This window comes from Cydia splendana, chromosome 5 (assembly GCF_910591565.1).
Source record: "Cydia splendana chromosome 5, ilCydSple1.2, whole genome shotgun sequence".
In the NCBI taxonomy this organism is placed as follows: domain Eukaryota; kingdom Metazoa; phylum Arthropoda; class Insecta; order Lepidoptera; family Tortricidae; genus Cydia; species Cydia splendana.
Genome location: NC_085964.1, coordinates 15,892,057 through 15,910,892, shown reverse-complemented (window position 1 = coordinate 15,910,892; position 18,836 = coordinate 15,892,057). Strand labels below are relative to the sequence as shown.

Genomic DNA, 18,836 nt, shown 5'->3' with positions numbered 1-18,836 from the left:
GATAGGTAGGATCTTACAAATTCCAAATAAGAACACATCCTTTTAGTTTTTAAACGACAAAAAGTTTTTAATTCAAATAGGTACCTATATTTTTCAAAATTTTAAGACCTCTAATACCTAACTCCTCTTCTTAGGAGCTTGTTTTCCGTGGAGGGGAAAATACCTATACCTATATCAATAGAAGAAACTAAAAACAACTAATACCTACATCATAAATGACAAATTCAATACTCGTATCCTTAAAATTCGTGCTTACGTCAAACACAAAACTAGGTATCTCTCATTCTCGGCCTTCCCCGAATCCAATAACACATTCATTCCACATAACATTGCATGGCTGAAATTTCCCAAAACGTTTTTTTCCTGAAAAACAAACACGTTAAAGTCCACACTACGCTATTGGAGATCGCGGAGCGTTCTGATTGGCCAGTAGGCGGCGTTAAATTAATGGGGCTTCGGGATTGGTCGGTTGGTTTGCCACTCGTCGATGGGTGGTGGGGGAAAGCAACCCTCTGTTTATTTTTCTGAGTCGTGTTTAGTGAGCTGCAAGCTTTCAAGGTGTGCGTAGGTTGACAAACAAATGCGTTCAAAATATTGATAAGCTATACAAACTTCAGTGTTGTGAGTGGACGTGTCAAGATAACGGTTGGAAAAGGACAATTGTGAATAGTGGTTTTGATTGCCCTACGGAGATGGTGATTCTGTAAGTACCTTTTATTATTTTAATACTTTTATAAGTGCATTATTAATGTAGTAATAGATAAGTTTCGATCAGTCACAATTGGTACCTACATATCGTATATCCTATCCTAATACCGTAACCGTCTATACTTTCGTCAAAACCATTTGTTCAGAATCGATTACGTATTTTTTGTTACTTTAAAAAAATATACTAAATATAGATACCATATTTGTCTATCTACGAGTATGCACTACACTAGGGTTTGTAAACCAGAATGATGTACGTAACTATTAATACCTAATAAGTTAACTTAGTGGCTCAAACTCTATAAATTTTACATAATTTGTGACCTACCTCGAGAACTTACTAGAAAATTATCCAATTAGAAATTTAATAACAATAGCTTTTTAGGTTTATATTTTATATGGATGTTTGACATTGTAAAAAAAATCCTATCTTACTAGTAAATTTTCTGTTTTTTGCGGTCTCTAAAAAGTGTAAGTAATTGAGAATGTTTCTTTATTTTATGGATTCAGGAATAGTAAAGACCGCCTAGTACTACTATTGCTTACATGCATTTGTGGCTGTCACGAATAGATTATTTTATCTTTATGAAACGAATCAAATACCTAGCCTCTAGTTACTCAAATCCTAACCAAACATCGCAGATAGCGAGCTTTGTCGGGTCTAGATGTTTTTCAAACTCTACAATGCGATTTTCATATTTAAATTCAGGCCGAAGCTGTCTAAAGTTAGACCAAGAAAAGTCTGCAGCGATATTGATAGCCCACGCAGTGCAAGTGTTATTCTAAACGTCAAAATTCTATGAAATTATGACGTATAAATAACACTGCACTGCGTGAGCTATCAAAATCGCTGCAGACTTTTCTTCGTCTAACTTTACCATCCTAACACATCTTACCTACCTATGAACATAAGAAACTCGGCTACCTACTGTAATTCAAATACCTATATCGTTAATTATCCTTCGCTCGCGACTTCATCCGCGTAAATACTTCTACCTAATGTAGTTAAAAACATTCAACCCCGTTTTCACCTCTTAGGAGCTCTACGACTTTGAAGAATATATTATACATCAGGGATGTTGCGGATGCAGATTTTTTGACATCCGCGGATGCGGATGCGGATGTTTAGTATTTGAGCAAGAATATATTAGGTGCGTTAAATTTAATAAACAGTAACTTTGCCGACTTTTCTAGATCTAAACGATTTCGTTATAGGTAATGACGAAATTACCTAGCACTTACGCCGCCGCTAAGACGTTCCTGTACCGACTTGTTCGACATCCGCATCCGCATAAGCTCCGCATCGATTTTATGCGGATGCGGATGCAGATGCAGATGTTGAAAATAATGTAGAAGTTCCGCGGTTGCAGATGCGGATGCGGATATTCGCAACATCCCTGTTATACATATATATGACTAGCGACCCGCCCCGGCTTCACACGGATTAACAAATTATACATCTAAACCTTCCTCAACAATCACTTTATTTATAGGTGAAAACCGCATGAAAATCCGTTCAGTAGTTTTTGAGTTTATCGCGAACATACAAACAAACACACATACAGACAGACGCGGCGGGGGACTTTGTTTTATAAGGTGTAGTGATTAAAATTTCAAGCTACCTTTAATGGTTTCGGTAGTGCGTATACGCATCTACAACATCAACATTTACCTACCTAAGTAACGAGACTGTTCGATAATAATAATATGATAATAATGGATTGCATATTGCCTGTAAATATAAACACCTAGGTACCTACTTTATTCTATCATATAGTTACAAAATGCAGTCGGGAAAACTAGTTAAAATGGGGTCTAAAAATTGGCTATGAACGGAAAAAAAATACCTATCACATCACGCGAATTAAACGGGTATAGGAGAGTGGGTAATCATCATAGCGTCTTATAGATAAGAAATGGGTTCAAAATGCTTATTAATAAGAAAAGGAAAATAATCTTTCGACTAAAGAATTCTAGATAGATAATGGAGTTAAAACCTAAAGAATGAACAATATTCTCCTGAATTCCTGCGTGCAGCAACAAAACAATAATTAATATTCACTGAGCTACGGTCGTAGCGCTATGTCGTAGCCAAAACCATGGGTTTCCCGGTATGTACCGGAAATGCTTCGTAGAGGCAAAACGACAACCTGTCGTGATTAGCAATGAATGGGTTTTAGTTACACTATTGCGCTAAACATAACCATTTGTGACGTCCCACGGTCAAAGGTACCTTATGGCGGGTATGGAGTTATGCATACCCCAGTAATCTACAATAAATAAGCTATCGATAACACAAAAGATCAACCTTCTAGGTTGCGTAGTTACAGAGATATGATTTTTTGAAAATAATGTTGTGAAATGAGCAACTTTACGATAGAGAAGTTTTAAGTTTAGCCGCCTAAAAAACTATGTTCCTGAAGTAAGTTACATAGTTGACTACAAATAATAATGCCTTATATATCTGAGATTAAAAAAATATTGCGACTTGTTCTGTAATGCAAATAGAAACTTTTGATATCGACTGATTTATGTGTATACTAACCAATCTCTTGAAAATAAAGTTTTATTTCATTTTCACGATTGATTGCAATGAGCTCTCAAGATTTAAATTTTATCTATTAGAAAACGACACTGACAGACAGTTTAAGCAAAAAACAATACCGATTTAGAGGTGAAAATGTATTTTCTGACTTTTTCATATAAAATCACAAAATTGAATATTTTTACTTTTAATGTGACACACAATCAATTTTTCTGAGCACATATGAAAGAAATTCTGTCATTCAAATGAAATAAATCCTAAAACCCCAACTAAATACTATATTTAACCCCTTATGCCACTTTAAACTTACATAACAATAACAGTATTTGCTCCATACATTTACGAAAAGGTACCTTATGGAAATAAATCTAATAATACATCACTACAAAATATCAATCATATTATAGTTTATCTTTTATGAATAGAAAATATTAATTTACATTAAACTGCCCCCAATTTAATTAGTTCTTCGTCATAATAATCTTAAAAAAGACCAATAATTTTTATGTAATGAAAAGGTACCTTGTGGTCAAGTTACATGATGAGGCATGATGATGATGGAACAGTTAGGATAAACTAATAATATTTTGGGGTTAAGATGGTATAAATCGTCTATTTCTTATCAATAATATATTTCGGTTGCTATTGAAGATAAGCGGCATTGAGGTTCAATGACCTCAGATATTCCATAAGGTAATGCGTCGGGTATTGGCATTTTTCAGCAAACCAATGGCTGATTTACTGCATGCGACCAAACCAAATGAAGATTATTCTAGTTAAGAAAGACTTGACGTGAGTAACTTTGGTATAATAGCATTCTACTTGGATTTGTGATGTCGGTCTATGTACGGTTATAATATTTGCGAGGCGCCCCAACCAGAACTGAAATTATCAAATTAGTTTTGCAGAATGCTAATACAGTTCTCTACCAAACTTCTTTTCCCGTATTGACTAGTTTTTTTGGGAATTTTCAATCTTTTTTCCATAAGGTACCTTTTCTACTAAACTCTGAGACGACATTACTAGGCTTATAACTAACTTATAACAAAAATAAAAATAGGTAAACAAACGTTAGGCATTAAGGTTTCAGATCACACAATAAAAAAAATTTGAGCATTTTTTCACCTCTTTACAAAACATTTAATATCTCCGAAACTAGAAACCCTCATAAGGTACCTTTTCCCGTGGAACGTCACATTTAATATAGGTTCCTAGACTTCCTAGTTCCTAATTTTGCACAATTTCTTTGACATTTTTAATTGGTACAAGTTCAAGTCGATACCTATCACTTGCTTTTGTTTTGATCCTTTTTGTTACCAACCGTCGCCCTTATTATCGAGGCAATAGGGTTTACTGAAAAATATCAAACAACGACGGTCATAATATTGTGCAGCGTGAGTGACTGTACGTATACCTAATACAGTTGACCGTAACATGCAGTCACATTAGGGTGAGTTGTGGAAGGTGCCGGGGCCGTCAATTGGTCCTAATTGAACTTATTGAGACCCGGGGCATCCACTGTGTTTATTCTGTAATAAACAATAGATTTTTTTATAAAATGCTATAGATCAATTTACATGCGTTATTAGTTTAAGAATTTACAAAGAGAAATTGTATAGGAATGCATATATTTACAGTTAATTTATAGTTGGTGCATACTTACATATTGCATTAAACACCTAACCATAAGGCAAATTAATACCTAGTTGTTTTTATTAATTTGACCGAAACGTTCATTCACCATGCTACTAGTAATAAATCTATCTATCTAATAATAATGCCTTTAAACGAGCAATTCTTGTATATTTATTTATTTATATATTTCTGGGATCTCGGAAACGGCTCTAACAATTTCGATGAAATTTGCTACATGGGGGTTTTAGGGAAAAATCGATCTAGCTAGGTCTTATCTCTGGGAAAACGCGCATTTTTGAGTTTTTATGTTTTCCGAGCAAAGCTCGGTCTCCCATATATTAACATTTAAACTGAAGAAATCCTACACGCACGTGTAATTTTTGAGGCTTTTGAGCATTCGTTTTTCTATAGTAGTTTATGTGACTGCTACATAATGAAAGGCATTAAAATACGAGTGTGGGTTTATGAAACGAATGAAATGAGTTTCATAATAGTATCACACGAGTGTTTTAATGCCTCATTATGTACAGTTATATACACTGCTTTATCTACACACATATTATAAACTTTCTATGATATATTCACTAACCTCATATTACAACCGACATTGGGGCACTTTCCTCTCTGGCGGAACTCGCGGATATGAGATGGCGTCTCCGAAATATCTTTATCGCACATTTTACACGAAACTTTTGTTATAGTTACTTTAAAAACAACAAAACAAATTATTTTTTACTACAAACTAATTAAAAGATAAACTGTACGTCAAATGGCGGCAAATGAAAACTTTTTTCACGCATGTCACGCATCCGTAGTTTTTTTTTTTAATTCAGAGACAAACTAGAGTCGGGGTCGATTACCATATCGTCCGATACCAACTTACAAGCGAGATTTGTCAATATTGTATGCAATTGACATTTGATTTCGAATAAAACGTCATCTCGACTGATATTAGAATAGGGGTCAAATCAAATTCCTTTTTTTTTCAGAGATGTTCGAAATTTGAATTTCATTACCAAATCGATTTTGATATAGTAATGAAGCTATTACCACATTTTCACAGATAAGAAATTTGCTGTAACAAAACAGTTTATCGTAATGTGGGCCATTATTTACGGATTTTGAAGGCATCATAGAGAGTTTATGATATGTGTGTAGATAAAATGTTTAACGCTAGTATTTTTGTCAAGTCATATTTTTAACTCAAATATTAATATACTGCATATGTATTATTCTTGTATAGTCATGTTTTCAAATAACAAAATTTGATTTAGATGAGTCAGAATCGTTCAGGCTTTATTTAGTAGGTATTGCACATGGCGTTTTTATTTTAATAATATATATGTCGAAACGAATCTTCAAAATACACATTTACAAAGTAGTTTTTTTTAACTCTACGAGTACCTGTGTAAATTAGTACAGTTTCAGGCCTCTTTTTAAATCTCTACATATGTAAAGGTAAATAAAGATCCTAGAGATAGTTATATGTATTAAGAGTATAAGTGTTTTGGCATATCTAGAGCTGTAAACTTATACTTGTATTTATTTAAAGAATAAAGAATAGAATAAATAAGTACATAACTGTCCTTAAATTATGTAAGCAAAGCATCTGCGATTCCCTCCCCAGCCTTTCTCGCGCGTATTATTTAGTGTTGAATCATGTCTATTTACCTTATATCAGACTTGGAATACGAAGTTGTTGAGCCAATTAAGGACCCCTTCAGACGACGTACAGCAATTGCCTCAATAGCATTCGCCGAGGGGAGCTTTCCCTGCGATTTGAACTGAGACTTGCTTGAAGGAAATCTAAACAAATAGTCCTGGTGCATGTTTAAGGATAATATGTATTTAGCAAGTAGCAATAGGTATGGAGTATTCAGAGCAGGGATTAAGATTACGGAAATATTTTTGTGAGGTGTGCAATATAAAATATTCTGAGATAGATTAGTTAGGGTTAAGAGCTATTAAAAAGATTTTATTCCGATTTGGGTCCAGTCTAGACTCAAATATTTAGGTATTCTAGGGTCTACACATATATTGAACTAATTTCATGATTAGGTGTGTGGTAAGATCTATTGGTAGGTACACTATAAGTGCCTAATAAAAAAGGAAACTATTTGTAAGTAGGTAATAACCGAGGACAATATTTCTCAGTAGTAATAATATTTGCCAGTCGCAAATACAAAGTTGCTCAGTTATAGGCAATAACTTATGTAGGTACCTGCATAATTAAAGCGTGTGTAAACTTACCAATCATCAATATTTAAATGAGATTTTTAATTTAAAAATACTTTGAAAACTTTCCTCAACTCCATGATATTTCCAGCGGCCGATCGGAGATGTCAGACGGAGCAACCACCGAGTGGGACATCAACGACGCCGTCGTGCCCCGCGTGTCCTCGTTCGACGGCTTCAGCGAGTGGTGCGACGGGCACGTGCGCCGCGTCTACCCGCCCGGCTGCGAGGAGGCCCGTCGCCACGCGAGCGGCTGGGCTATGAGGAACACGAATAACCACAACGTGCACATACTCAAGAAGAGTTGTCTGGGAGTTTTGGTGTGCTCCGCGAGGTGTCGACTGCCTGATGGATCGAGGGTGCATCTCAGGCCTGCGATATGTGACAAGGCGCGGAAAAAACAACAAGGTAGAATTCAATATTTTCTTAGCGTGTTTACAGATTATAATACTTAATTAATATTTAATAATCATATTAATTAATTAATCCAGAACATGAGGATCTAATAACGAATTGTCTTTATAAATGCTATACATCCATAGATTGTTCCAGTAATTAATCATCCTCTTCCTTTGTTTACAGGAAAACCATGCCCAAACAGACTATGCAACGGCGGCCGACTAGAAGTGCAACCCTGTCGCGGTCACTGCGGCTACCCCGTCACCCACTTCTGGAGGCACACAGAGCACGCCATCTTCTTCCAAGCGAAGGGAGCGCACGACCATCCACGACCCGAGGCCAAGGGGGCCAGCGAAGTCAGGAGGTCACTAGGAGCTGGCAGGAGAGTGAGAGGGCTAGCGTTACTGCTGGCGAGAGAGACGGCGATCACTGATAAAATACTGACGATGAAGCCTGATAAACAAATGATACAGAAAGTTAGCAATCCTCCTCCGCAACCACCGCCGCTTATTCCTGACAACCAAAGAAGTAAGTACCTACAGCTTTGGTATAATTAGCTGTCTACAATATTAAAGCGATAATTTCAGAATATTGTATTAAATGATCGAATTAAATTATAGTAAAGCGCCATCTATGCACGAAGCCACATTCCAATTCTTGTTACAAAATTTTATTAAGCCACTCCCAAAAGTCCCAAAATTATACAATTTTTCACTTTACGAGAAATCTGGTGCAGATTTGCAGAAAAATGTCCGAAGTACAAAAGTTTACTAAAATTTGCGTTTCTTTACAGCACTAACATGCACTTGCGGCCCATTTGAGTGTTCATGCCGGTGGCGGGCAGAACCGACCCCAGAGATGTACGCCCCCAACGCCTGGTCACCAGCGGAGCCCCACTACACCAACTACGTGCCTCCCGCGCCGCCCGCGCCCGTCCCGCAGCCCTACGACCCGACTGCCCTACCGGCTGACGACATCTTCCACCCCGAAGAAATCTTCCAGCTAGACCACCCCATCCGAATGGACTTCCCCATGGAAGAAAACACACTAGGCTCCCCACCCACGTTTGCGGAACTACACAATGACAACTCCAGGCCCGAAGACGCCTACTGGCTCGAATGGCAACGAGCGGCCGGCGGTTCAGAGTCCAGCGAAACGCCCTCGCCGGAACTATTCGGTTACCAACAGACTGATTATTGCGAACAAACATATGCTCCCCAAGTCTACTACCCTGAAGACGCTCAATATTACCCCACAGAAAGCACGAGAACCTCCCCTGTCATGGACATGCAAGACCAGCGGTACTACAGGTATGGGGAGGACTGCACTCCGAACAGCACGGAGGTACAGACGTGGAATTACACAGACTGTGCGTTCGCGTCCAACGATCTCTCAGAATGCAAACAATACTTCGACGCACAACATCAGCAAGCTGTCAATGCGTTTAGTGCCCTCTCGTACAATTAATGGTTATGTTTAGGTTTAGGTTGTAAATATAGTGTACAAATGTAAATAAAGTTATAGTGTATGATTGATTTCCTGTTTGAATACTTTTAATGAATTTGAGATACTGAATCAGTACAAATTATTTTTTAAAAGCACTTGATGGCTGTAACAGTTTGTTTTGTTTATGATCTATTGAAGTAAATAAAACTCAATTTGTACAAAAACTTCTATTTATTGTATATAAAAATTACATTTAAAATTGTCAATTTTACATTTGTATTATTCTCTAAAGATAAAATTGGTCACTACAAAATAGTCCATAAAGCGATCACACGATAAGATTTATTATGCAATTGCAGTCGCAAAACATTCCCGAAAACATTCCACGCGACGATGACGCAACGAAAGGACTGTGACCTGCCATCGCCTGGCCGACCCGTCAACCCTCCCTGTTTTAGTCATTTGTGTCCAGCACAAACAAAACACAATTTGGCTGTTACCAACTCTAACTTAACTCTATTTAAACCGCTCGATTTCGATCCAATAATAATGATACCTCATGAACAACTATGTACAATAACAATGTGATTAAAATACTTTAGCTCCTAATACATGAAACTCGTCAACGTGGGTTTAACAAAAAATGATCACATGTAACCAACACCATACGGCAGTTTGGTTCGCAGGGGAGACTTCCGCGCACTCTATATCTATGTTTCAGTGCTCTCACATATAATGCGCTTTCCAAAGTCCAGTAAAACAAAATTAACAATCCGAGATTTTTCGTATCTTGCTTTCTGAAGACGAATATGCGAAAATTTCAACTAATACAAAACGTACTTGCAAGTAGCTTAACATTGCAGATTAAAATGTACGTGTTTAGCAATAGGCCTAAAATTATAATACGAAATTTACTTTTAAACTCAAGTGATGTGTTGTATTAGTTGAACAGCGCGAGGGACCGAGGAGAGCACAGCACACACTATCACAGCAGTCGGCTATAGCCAATGGTTGTCTCCGGCCCAGCGACCAGCCCACCAGGCAGACCGGGCCAGAGACACAGGCTGTCATTTCCTTTTCTTACCGAGCGTATCGTATCGTAGGCGTAATACCAATATACGTGACCTAGTGGTCCGTTACAACACAGACTTCGCACTATGAAGCGTCTAAGAAGACTCATCACACTTGTAAATAAAATAAATAAATAAATAAATATTATAGGACATTCTTACACAGATTGACTAAGCTCAAGAAGGCTTGTGTTGAGGGTACTCAGACAACGATATATATATAATATATAAATACTTAAATACATAGAAAACAACCATGACTCAGGAACAAATATCTGTGTCATCACACAAATAAATGCCCTTACTGGGATTCGAACCCAGGACCATCGGCTTCACAGGCAGGGTCACTACCCACTAGGCCAGACCGGTCGTCACCTCGTCGGTCCTCGTCGCTCGTCGGTCGACTTGTTATTTTAGGAACGTTAACCGGGGTAAATAGGGATGACGGAGTGAATAAGGATAAAAATAGGAAATGACATTTACCTGATATCTTTTTTAAAACTACTCCACACAGTTTATGTGGATAGTTTGTAGGGAATTATCAGGTAAATGTCCTTCCCGGTTTTTATCCCTATATATATATATTTACACCACCATCCATATTCACCCTTGTTAACGGTAGTTGTACTAGTCATTTGCTTCCTACGCTATTAGTTATGATCTAAAACATCCCATATTTAACCGCACTCAACTATTTGTAACTTACATGTAGTAAGGCGACAAAGTATGGTAATGTTACATAGTTCTTCTCATAGGTAGGTGGTAATCTACAACTGTGCATAATCAGATACCACGTTTATTCTAGAGTGCATACGGCAATACGCTCAATAAAAGGAGGCAACGACAGCCCTGTAGCCCCCAGCGGGCGCCACTTACAATAAGGCCACAAACAAATTTAACACGAAGCATCCTTACACGACACGACATTTAAGATCTGCGCTTCGATTCGAACTACAATATTATTAGAACCGCTAAAACAATTGGACGTAAGTGCCTGTGCCTCGTTCAGTATGTCTCGGTAGATACTTCGACAAACATCTAAATCTATTTCCATTAAACTATTACTAGGGTGTCGGAACTTATTTAGTAGTCAAGGAGTTCAAGTTGCAGCGAGATCGAGTGTTCAAAGCGTTTTCATTGCGAAAGCCTAACACTTGTAAGTGGAATTCCTAAAGGTAAGGTAGTCCTTCTAAGTAATCACTATGACTTAGGTATCAATAGTAATAGCCTTATAAAGAGGAGAATCTTAAGGGAGAATATGGCTAAGACCTTTAGTTTATAACAGTATTTAGACACATATCTAATATTGAATAGTAAAACATTTCATTGAGTCTAGGGTCTATCAAAACTAAGATCGAAAAGAAATGATACCATGTTTCAATTTTGTGCAATAATACATTGTCACTACAGTATTTTTAGACCAAGAACTGTACCAAATCTTGGTGAAATTATTACTGAATTTTCGGATTTGTACCCCTATTTTTAATTCAGAAATAATTTTCCGTTTTTAGCCCAGCTCTTAGCCTAATGACCATAGGGTTAAAACCTAGTCCAATACAAACATAAACTAAACACTTAAATTTGTCATCACATAAAACTTACAACTTCAAATCAAACTAAAATATAACACAACATAGATATAAAAATAAACAAATATTAATTAAGCATTACAAATAATAATCGCAGAATAAAATAATTCGTGTAAAGCTATTAAGGTGACTAATTAATAAAATTTGTACTACTGAGATGTAATCCATTTTACAAAGATAGAAAAATAATTCGAGCAGAAAGCTGCCAGTCGTAAAATAAAAATTACATTTTAAACCCAACTTCGGTCATAATAATTTGTAGTGTCTAGTTACTACAGTATTTGTATCACGTTAAATACTTTAGTGACACCTAAATGTCCGTATCAGTTGAAGCTTTCAAGCTTTGATGGTATCATATATAAGTATGAACGTATGTACGTACCTACGCAACGCTTCGCCTCAGTTAGGTTATAGTTATCATTAAGCTTTATAATTTAATTTGAAAGAGTTTAAAAAACATTCCCATTGTAATTATACATTTGTTACAACGAAAAATTTAACATTCGGGAAAATTTAGAAGAGCTTAATGCTCCGTGTGGCCTTGGAAGACATCAAATAGGTGGACATCATCGTAACATTGCAAATCATCAATCTAAATACCAACCTTGGGACTTAATACTATTTGTGATATGTTCCGACACATTGTGAGAACTTTTTATTTCATCAAAGGAAGCTATTGTTCTAGAGTCAAAAAGGTAACTTATCAACTAATATAAGTCAATCATATCATCCTATTTAAATAAAACAACACTTAGGGAGATCAGCATTGTGATGTACAGGAAGGTCCCAAGGTTGATTTGGATTTCTCATCTCTAAACACTATCAAAGAGAATTTTAAAATGAGGCGGATTATCAAGGTAAATTATGGCAAAGTAAAATAAATAAAATATTAGTAGGCCAAAGGTATGGTGCAATCTTTTCGAGCGATGGCGCCATAACCTTTGGCCTACTGTCGAGTAGATGGCGTTAATTTCAATATTTAAGAAATTAACACATATCAGTGAAAGAATAAGGATCAAAGTCAAATGGCGTTTGAACAGTTTTAATCTTCTGTCGAAAGATGGCAGTAAATGTACTGTGGCTACATAATTTACCATGACAGTAACTCACTATACACTCTATTCTCTTCGACACTATGTTGGCGTGCAATATTTCAAGTGTAAAAACACGTATTATTGCTTATATCATCCATCAATTTAATACACATTAGATTTTTAAGTATAGCTTTAATTTAGTTCTCTCTCTTCTTTGTATGCTCGGTAAAAGAAGACAATTTTATTTTTCGTTCTGACAACATCTTAATTGTAGTTTTTGTTAGATAAATCTTGTCACACTAGCTCGTCTCACTCTGTACTTGCACTGTCAAACACATTATGATATTTATAGAGCAACTTTAATAGACGTTTACATTCATTTGGCAGTGCAAGGCACAGGTGGACCTGCACCACAAGAAATAATCATTTAAGTTCATGAAATTACATATTTTTTTTCCACGTTTATCACCGCTTCCAAGCTTTTAATCTTAAAATCCTTCAAAATACACCGCCGCGAGGCTGGATCAACGCAAGAAGCTATTATTTCAGCCCGACGTCAAACCACTCATTATAGCACTCGACAAGTTCACAATGCCGACCCGCGGCTACCGCCACCGCCGGCCAGCTCCCGCGCATCCGACCCTCCCGACAGTCGACCGCTGCACTCGTGTTTCATCAGTCCGGCACGTTAGCGTGTCGGACCAGCAGCGCCACTAGGGCCGGGGGCGGGCTGGCGTGGGGCGGTGTAGCCGGGCTCGGGGTCAGGGCGCGGCCTCCTCGGCGAGCTCCTCGGCCGGGCCGGGGCCGCCGCGCGCCACCACGGACCCCAAGCCCACCGCCAGCTCCAGCGGCTCCGCCCCGCCCGCCACGCGACCCACGCTGCACTCCATGTCCGTGCTGACCATACACAACACACATCATGAGAACATGACCACGTAATCTAAAGGTTAGGTTGTTTATAACATGTTTGTTTTCATTTATTTTTATTAGAAGTCAGAATACTTATTGAACCGTTAAAGAACAGGGAAGTAGTTTATTTAAGGAAATAAGTTACAAAAAATACATCGAATTAATGAAACTGTCTCAACATGAGAAGGTTTTTAGTTCAGTAAATTAGACAGTTCGTAAACATTAGACAGAACCGATTGGCTCTGAAGTTGATTGCTTATTAACAGTTTAATGAACTCAATTTGACTTTATAAAGGAGTAACATAAAGAGGAACACTTTATTAAACTACTTAATTACTTTATTAAAGTGTTCCTCAAATAAAGGATATATGTATAAAAAATAATTCCAATGAATATACCTACGCACTGATTCTGAAGACGCAATCAAAAATAACAAGAAGCTATAAAGATTCATTCAGGAAAACTTAGTCAACTTCTTTTTCACAACAGCTTTTATAATTGTACCTAATATGAATATGAACTCACAGAGCGCTGGTGGTGGAAACCTGCATCCTCGCCGTGTGCCACTGGTCGTTGGCCTCGATGGAGTCCAGCTGGTCCTCGCCGGGCGCCGTGTTCTCGCTGGTGGACACGGGCGACTCCAGGTTGATGAGCGTGGCCGTGGCGACCTCTTTGCTCGCTTCGTCGGTGTTCGAGCTCGTTGATTGGCTCGTGTCGACCGAGTTTCACAATAACTTTTATATAATATGAATATGAACTTACAGAACGCTGGTGGTGGAAACCTGCATCCTCGCCGTGTGCCACTGGTCGTTGGCCTCGATGGAGTCCAGCTGGTCCTCGCCGGGCGCCGTGTTCTCGCTGGTGGACACGGGCGACTCCAGGTTGATGAGCGTGGCCGTGGCGACCTCTTTGCTCGCTTCGTCGGTGTTCGAGCTCGTTGATTGGCTCGTGTCGACCGATTTTGACATGTCTGTGGAACGATATTTATGTATAATTCATATCAAACGTCTGGAAACGGGCCGCGCGTTACTAGAGTCAAAGGAATTTTAACCTTATTCATAGAAAGTTGTTTAGATTGCTTTTAACCATTTGAATATGAACTTGAACTATGAACTAACTGAGGATGGAATTTCACCTATCCAATTTCTTTGTCCAATGTGTATTGTAAGTTCAAAGTAATTGTAATGTCTCACATTTTGCTTAATGATAGAGTGACAAAGAAATTGACAGGTGGAATACCACCCTAACTAATTTGAAGAGTACACGGTTACATTTTTTTTTTACTCTAGTAACGCGCGCTCATAGTTACGAGTACATTAGTTTTTTCATTTACAATTACATAATAAATTTTGTACATTATTTACAATCAGTATTTATTTGTCTGAGATTAGTGGATGAGGATGTGCCATATGATGACATGACATAGAAATTTTAATAAAAACCAGATAACTAAACGGGACTATGATTTTATAAAATCCAAATAATATGTATACATACATATATTGTTGTAGGTAACCGACAGATTAACGGCTTCAATTTGGGTGAATTCTGTTTAGGGTTTTGGGAGATAAAATGAGAGCTACTGATGTTAGATATCTGTTTAGTGCCTCAGGCCCAGAGTATAATTAATGTTTAAAATATCGATACGATTATTATAAAATTAAAGTCATGTACAGATGTTTTGAACAATATTAGACTTTACAGTACGTTGAATTGATATGTACAGTTTCCCCCTACCCACTATCAAGGACAAACAAAGCCAGGTGTAGGATGAAACAAAAGCAAAGACCTGGTGCATGCATGTAGGTCAACCATTTCTTGAGCGGGCGATTCTCACCAAACACCGGCAGAGCGCTGCGATGCATTACATCTGCAAGGCAATGCGTGTGTGCAGTGTTAGGCGGTATACACATTGATAACGAATCCACACGGCGCTCCATGCAGGCGGGACATCGCTATTTACGCGTTACGTTAGCACTGTCCCGCTCACACAGAAGCGGCGTGCGGATCCACAAGTGTGATAACCGCGTTAGACATAAGTCAGTCGCGACAAACATTTTTGTCACTTCTTTGGCAAAAAGGTTGACGACAACCGGGCCCTATTTCATAAAGTTATATTTTTGCAAATCAAAACCGCCAACACTGTTCATAAGCCTGTCTTCCTTCGTACGCTTATGATAAAGGGGCATTCCACGAGACTGTCGCTTACATAACGCTTTTGCCTTGTATGGCAGCTACCTCAATAAAATACGTGAATCTCGAGAATATACTGCCAATTTGTTAGCCAAGTCATGAAATATTACCTGACCCAATATCGCTTACTCAGCATTTCCAGAAGTATTAGAAGAATTGCGTTATGTAAGCGACAGTCTCGTGGAATGCCCCGAAACTGCACCAATGTTGCCGGTTTTGTCTCGTTATATTGTAAATTAATAAAATAGGGCCCTGCTAAGCAGGTTTAAAGCTAAAAAAACAACACAGGGACTAGCACGATTATGTAAAAGCACATAAATTCTACATTGTAAAAAGTGACTTTATAGCATACATACTTGAGAACTACCAAGTTAACTGTGAAACTGACTAAGGTAAGCCCGTGTCACTACGTTACGAGTACGTGCGTTAGAAAACTGAATATAAATTAATCTGTAAAAGTAGTAAAATGTTGCTGAAAATTATATGTACAACTTAACTTTTTTATTCTATATTTTTAAGCTGCATTGAATGGTAACCACAGCATATTATGTTTATAAAAGATGTGCAATTATTTAGATAAATTACCGGGTCCTGTATGGGTATTTTGCGTGGTCGTATTTTCCATGTAGCCCCCATGAGGATGGCGGTATCGTAATTGGTCTATGTTCGCAGCAGGGTGGCGAGGGCGGCGCAGGCGGCTGCAGACGCGCACGCAGTTAAGCGCGACACGTGACGCATGTTGCCTTGATATCCTATTCCTTCCCTAAATGCTCCATAATCGTAATTCCCATGAGTGTTAAGTGGTATACCTGGCTTGTGTCGATGGTCGCAGTACCCGCTGTACCCGCGCGCGTCACCTGACCACTGCGTCTTGGCGGTTAAAGGGTTAACCGACTCCTTCCCTAAATGCTTCGTGATTAGGGATTGCAATCCGGTCCGGCGGATCCGGTAATCCGGCCGGATCCTGCACTTATTAGGAGCTACCTGATCCGGTTAAAATCACCGGATCCGGACCGGATCCGGGAAAATAGAAATAAAGACCGCACACAACACCCACTGTGCGATTTAGGTGAGATAAAGGCGACGGATGGAAGAAAGAAGTTAAACAGAATAAAGAACGAATGAAAAAGTCAAGATTTAGTAAAATAAGAACATATGTAATAATAATGAAGAGGATTTCCTCTTCTTTCATGTTGGTGGCACGAATCGTCACGATACGACGATTACTTAAATACTTAGAAGTAAAAATTAAAGGATGGAGATGTCATGGAAGGCATTTGTGACGACCGGTCTGGCCTAGTGGGTAGTGACCATTCAGTGACCCTGTCTCCTGCCTATGAAGCCGATGGTCCTGGGTTTGAATCCCGGTAAGGGCATTTATTTGTGTGATGAACACAGATATTTGTTCCTGAGTCGTGGATGTTTTCTATGTAAATAAGCATGTTTTTATCAATATACTATAAGTATGTATATCGTCGCCTAGTAGTACTACCTAGCTAGCTAGTACCCATAGTACAAGCTTTGCTTGGTTTGGGGCTACGAGTAGGTCGATCTGTATAAGATTGTCCCCATATATTTATTCATGAAATATTTATTTATTTGTGATTTAGGCTATAAACTATTTTCACGGATAAAAAATGAAAGCAAGATAATATTGGAGCGCATTTCATATAATTTTGGTTAAAAGAAAAATATCTATTCACGAGAATGGATGTCAGCGTTACAAATAATTACATCAAAGAACAGTTATGAAAACTTGTCCTTTCAAGGAGTTCCAATTCCCATCCCATAATTATCCCATTAACAGGCTTTGGAATCTAATCAAATATATAATTTTATTGTAAACGTAAATTTGAGCAGAATGTGAATGATTAGGTAAATATAATAAAATTAAAAATAACTTAGATTTAAAATTTTATTATTAAATTGAGATTGACATTGTGACACTTTTTAAAACTTAGTTTTATTGTTAAAAAGTTATTGCTTATGAACTTCAAATTGTGGTTTTATGAATACATTTGTAAAAATACCCTTTGTTTCTCATATAAAGCATAAAACTTGAAAAATATGTCATTAAATTAACTTTGATATCCTTATACCTAACCGGATCCGGTGCGGCCGGATCCGGCCGGATTGTGGCCAAAATCCGGCCGGGTCCGGCCGGATTGAAAATCAATCCGGTTTGCAATCCCTATTCGTGATCGTATTTTGCTCATATCTGTGTAAGTATGAGCGGCGTGGTACCTGGCTTGTGCTTGTGGTCGCAGCAGGGCGGCGGCGGCGGCGCGGGCCGCAGCGGGCGCACGCGCACGCGGTAGAAGCGCGACGCGCGCGGCATGTGGTACCGGTTCCCGCTCTGTAACAAATAATTACATTATAAAGTTGGTCAAGCAGATCTTGTCAGTAGAAAAAGGCGGCAAATTTGAAAAATGTAGGCGCGAAAGGATATCGTCACATAGAAAATTTGAATTTCGCGCCTTTTTCTACTGACAAGATTTGCTTGACCATCTATAATTTAAACTTTATCAGTATCACTGAGATCAGTGGTCAACAAAATGAAGATTGCGATTGTGTACAGTCCAAATCCATCTATCCATATTTTCCATATTTTATTATTTTTTTATAATAAATAGCGTAATGTTTTTGAATACAGTATATTATTGATTCCCCAAACCTCATACGTGTACCTATGTGGCACAATTTGGGTACAATTTACATTTGTCGCAACCAAGCGGGAGCCATTTTCATGACTTCATTACGCGGGAGACCTACGCCTGCGTCATTGTCCAGGCAGTTTCGGGGTCTTAGTGACATGGCTATCAAGGTACTAACAAGGTAATTACTTAATCTGTGATATTACCTTTTTAGCGTAGCAATATTCCTTAGACTCGACGACGGCCACGGCGTAGAGCCGGCGATCAGACTCGTGCTTCACTTGTATGCTGAGGTCGAGGGCTGGGAGACAGTCGCTGTGCACGAAGTACATTATCGACGCTTCCTGTAATCATGACATGATACATTTCAATAACTTTAATTTTTCTGAAACAGTGTAAATTCTTGTGCTAGTCCAGGT

The 18,836-nt window shown here is 38.2% G+C and overlaps 3 protein-coding genes across 6 annotated transcripts in view; 1 reads left to right on the top strand and 2 right to left on the bottom strand.

The window, feature by feature from the left end:
• The first annotated feature begins 233 nt into the window (after nt 1–233).
• LOC134790832 (chorion-specific transcription factor GCMb-like) lies at nt 234–9,314 on the top strand. The gene is made up of 4 exons (XM_063761799.1): nt 234–703; nt 7,215–7,531; nt 7,706–8,050; nt 8,316–9,314. Exons 1-4 carry the CDS (start codon nt 693–695, stop codon nt 8,987–8,989), a joined length of 1,347 nt encoding a protein of 448 aa, XP_063617869.1. The 5' UTR covers nt 234–692; the 3' UTR covers nt 8,990–9,314.
• Nucleotides 9,315–10,450: 1,136 nt separating this feature from the next.
• On the bottom strand, nt 10,451–14,295 carry LOC134790822 (uncharacterized; the record flags this gene model as incomplete). Its single annotated transcript, XM_063761780.1, has 2 exons — nt 10,451–13,558; nt 14,096–14,295. Coding segments are annotated over 2 exons (336 nt in total), but the record flags the coding sequence as incomplete, so codon positions are not given.
• Nucleotides 14,296–14,313: 18 nt separating this feature from the next.
• LOC134790820 (RB1-inducible coiled-coil protein 1) overlaps nt 14,314–18,836 on the bottom strand; it is a 29,032-nt gene continuing 24,509 nt past the window's right edge. For 2 of the 4 annotated variants that reach the window (XM_063761777.1, XM_063761776.1), the window contains exons 19-22: nt 18,624–18,761; nt 18,008–18,119; nt 15,360–15,440; nt 14,314–14,540 (exon numbers count right to left, since the gene is read on the bottom strand). In XM_063761777.1, coding sequence (XP_063617847.1) covers nt 14,329–14,540; nt 15,360–15,440; nt 18,008–18,119; nt 18,624–18,761 — 543 coding nt within the window. In that variant the 3' untranslated portion in view covers nt 14,314–14,328. The remainder of the gene's footprint in view (nt 14,541–15,359; nt 15,441–18,007; nt 18,120–18,623; nt 18,762–18,836) is intronic. The other 2 variants (XM_063761778.1, XM_063761779.1) reach the window with 2 other exon arrangements.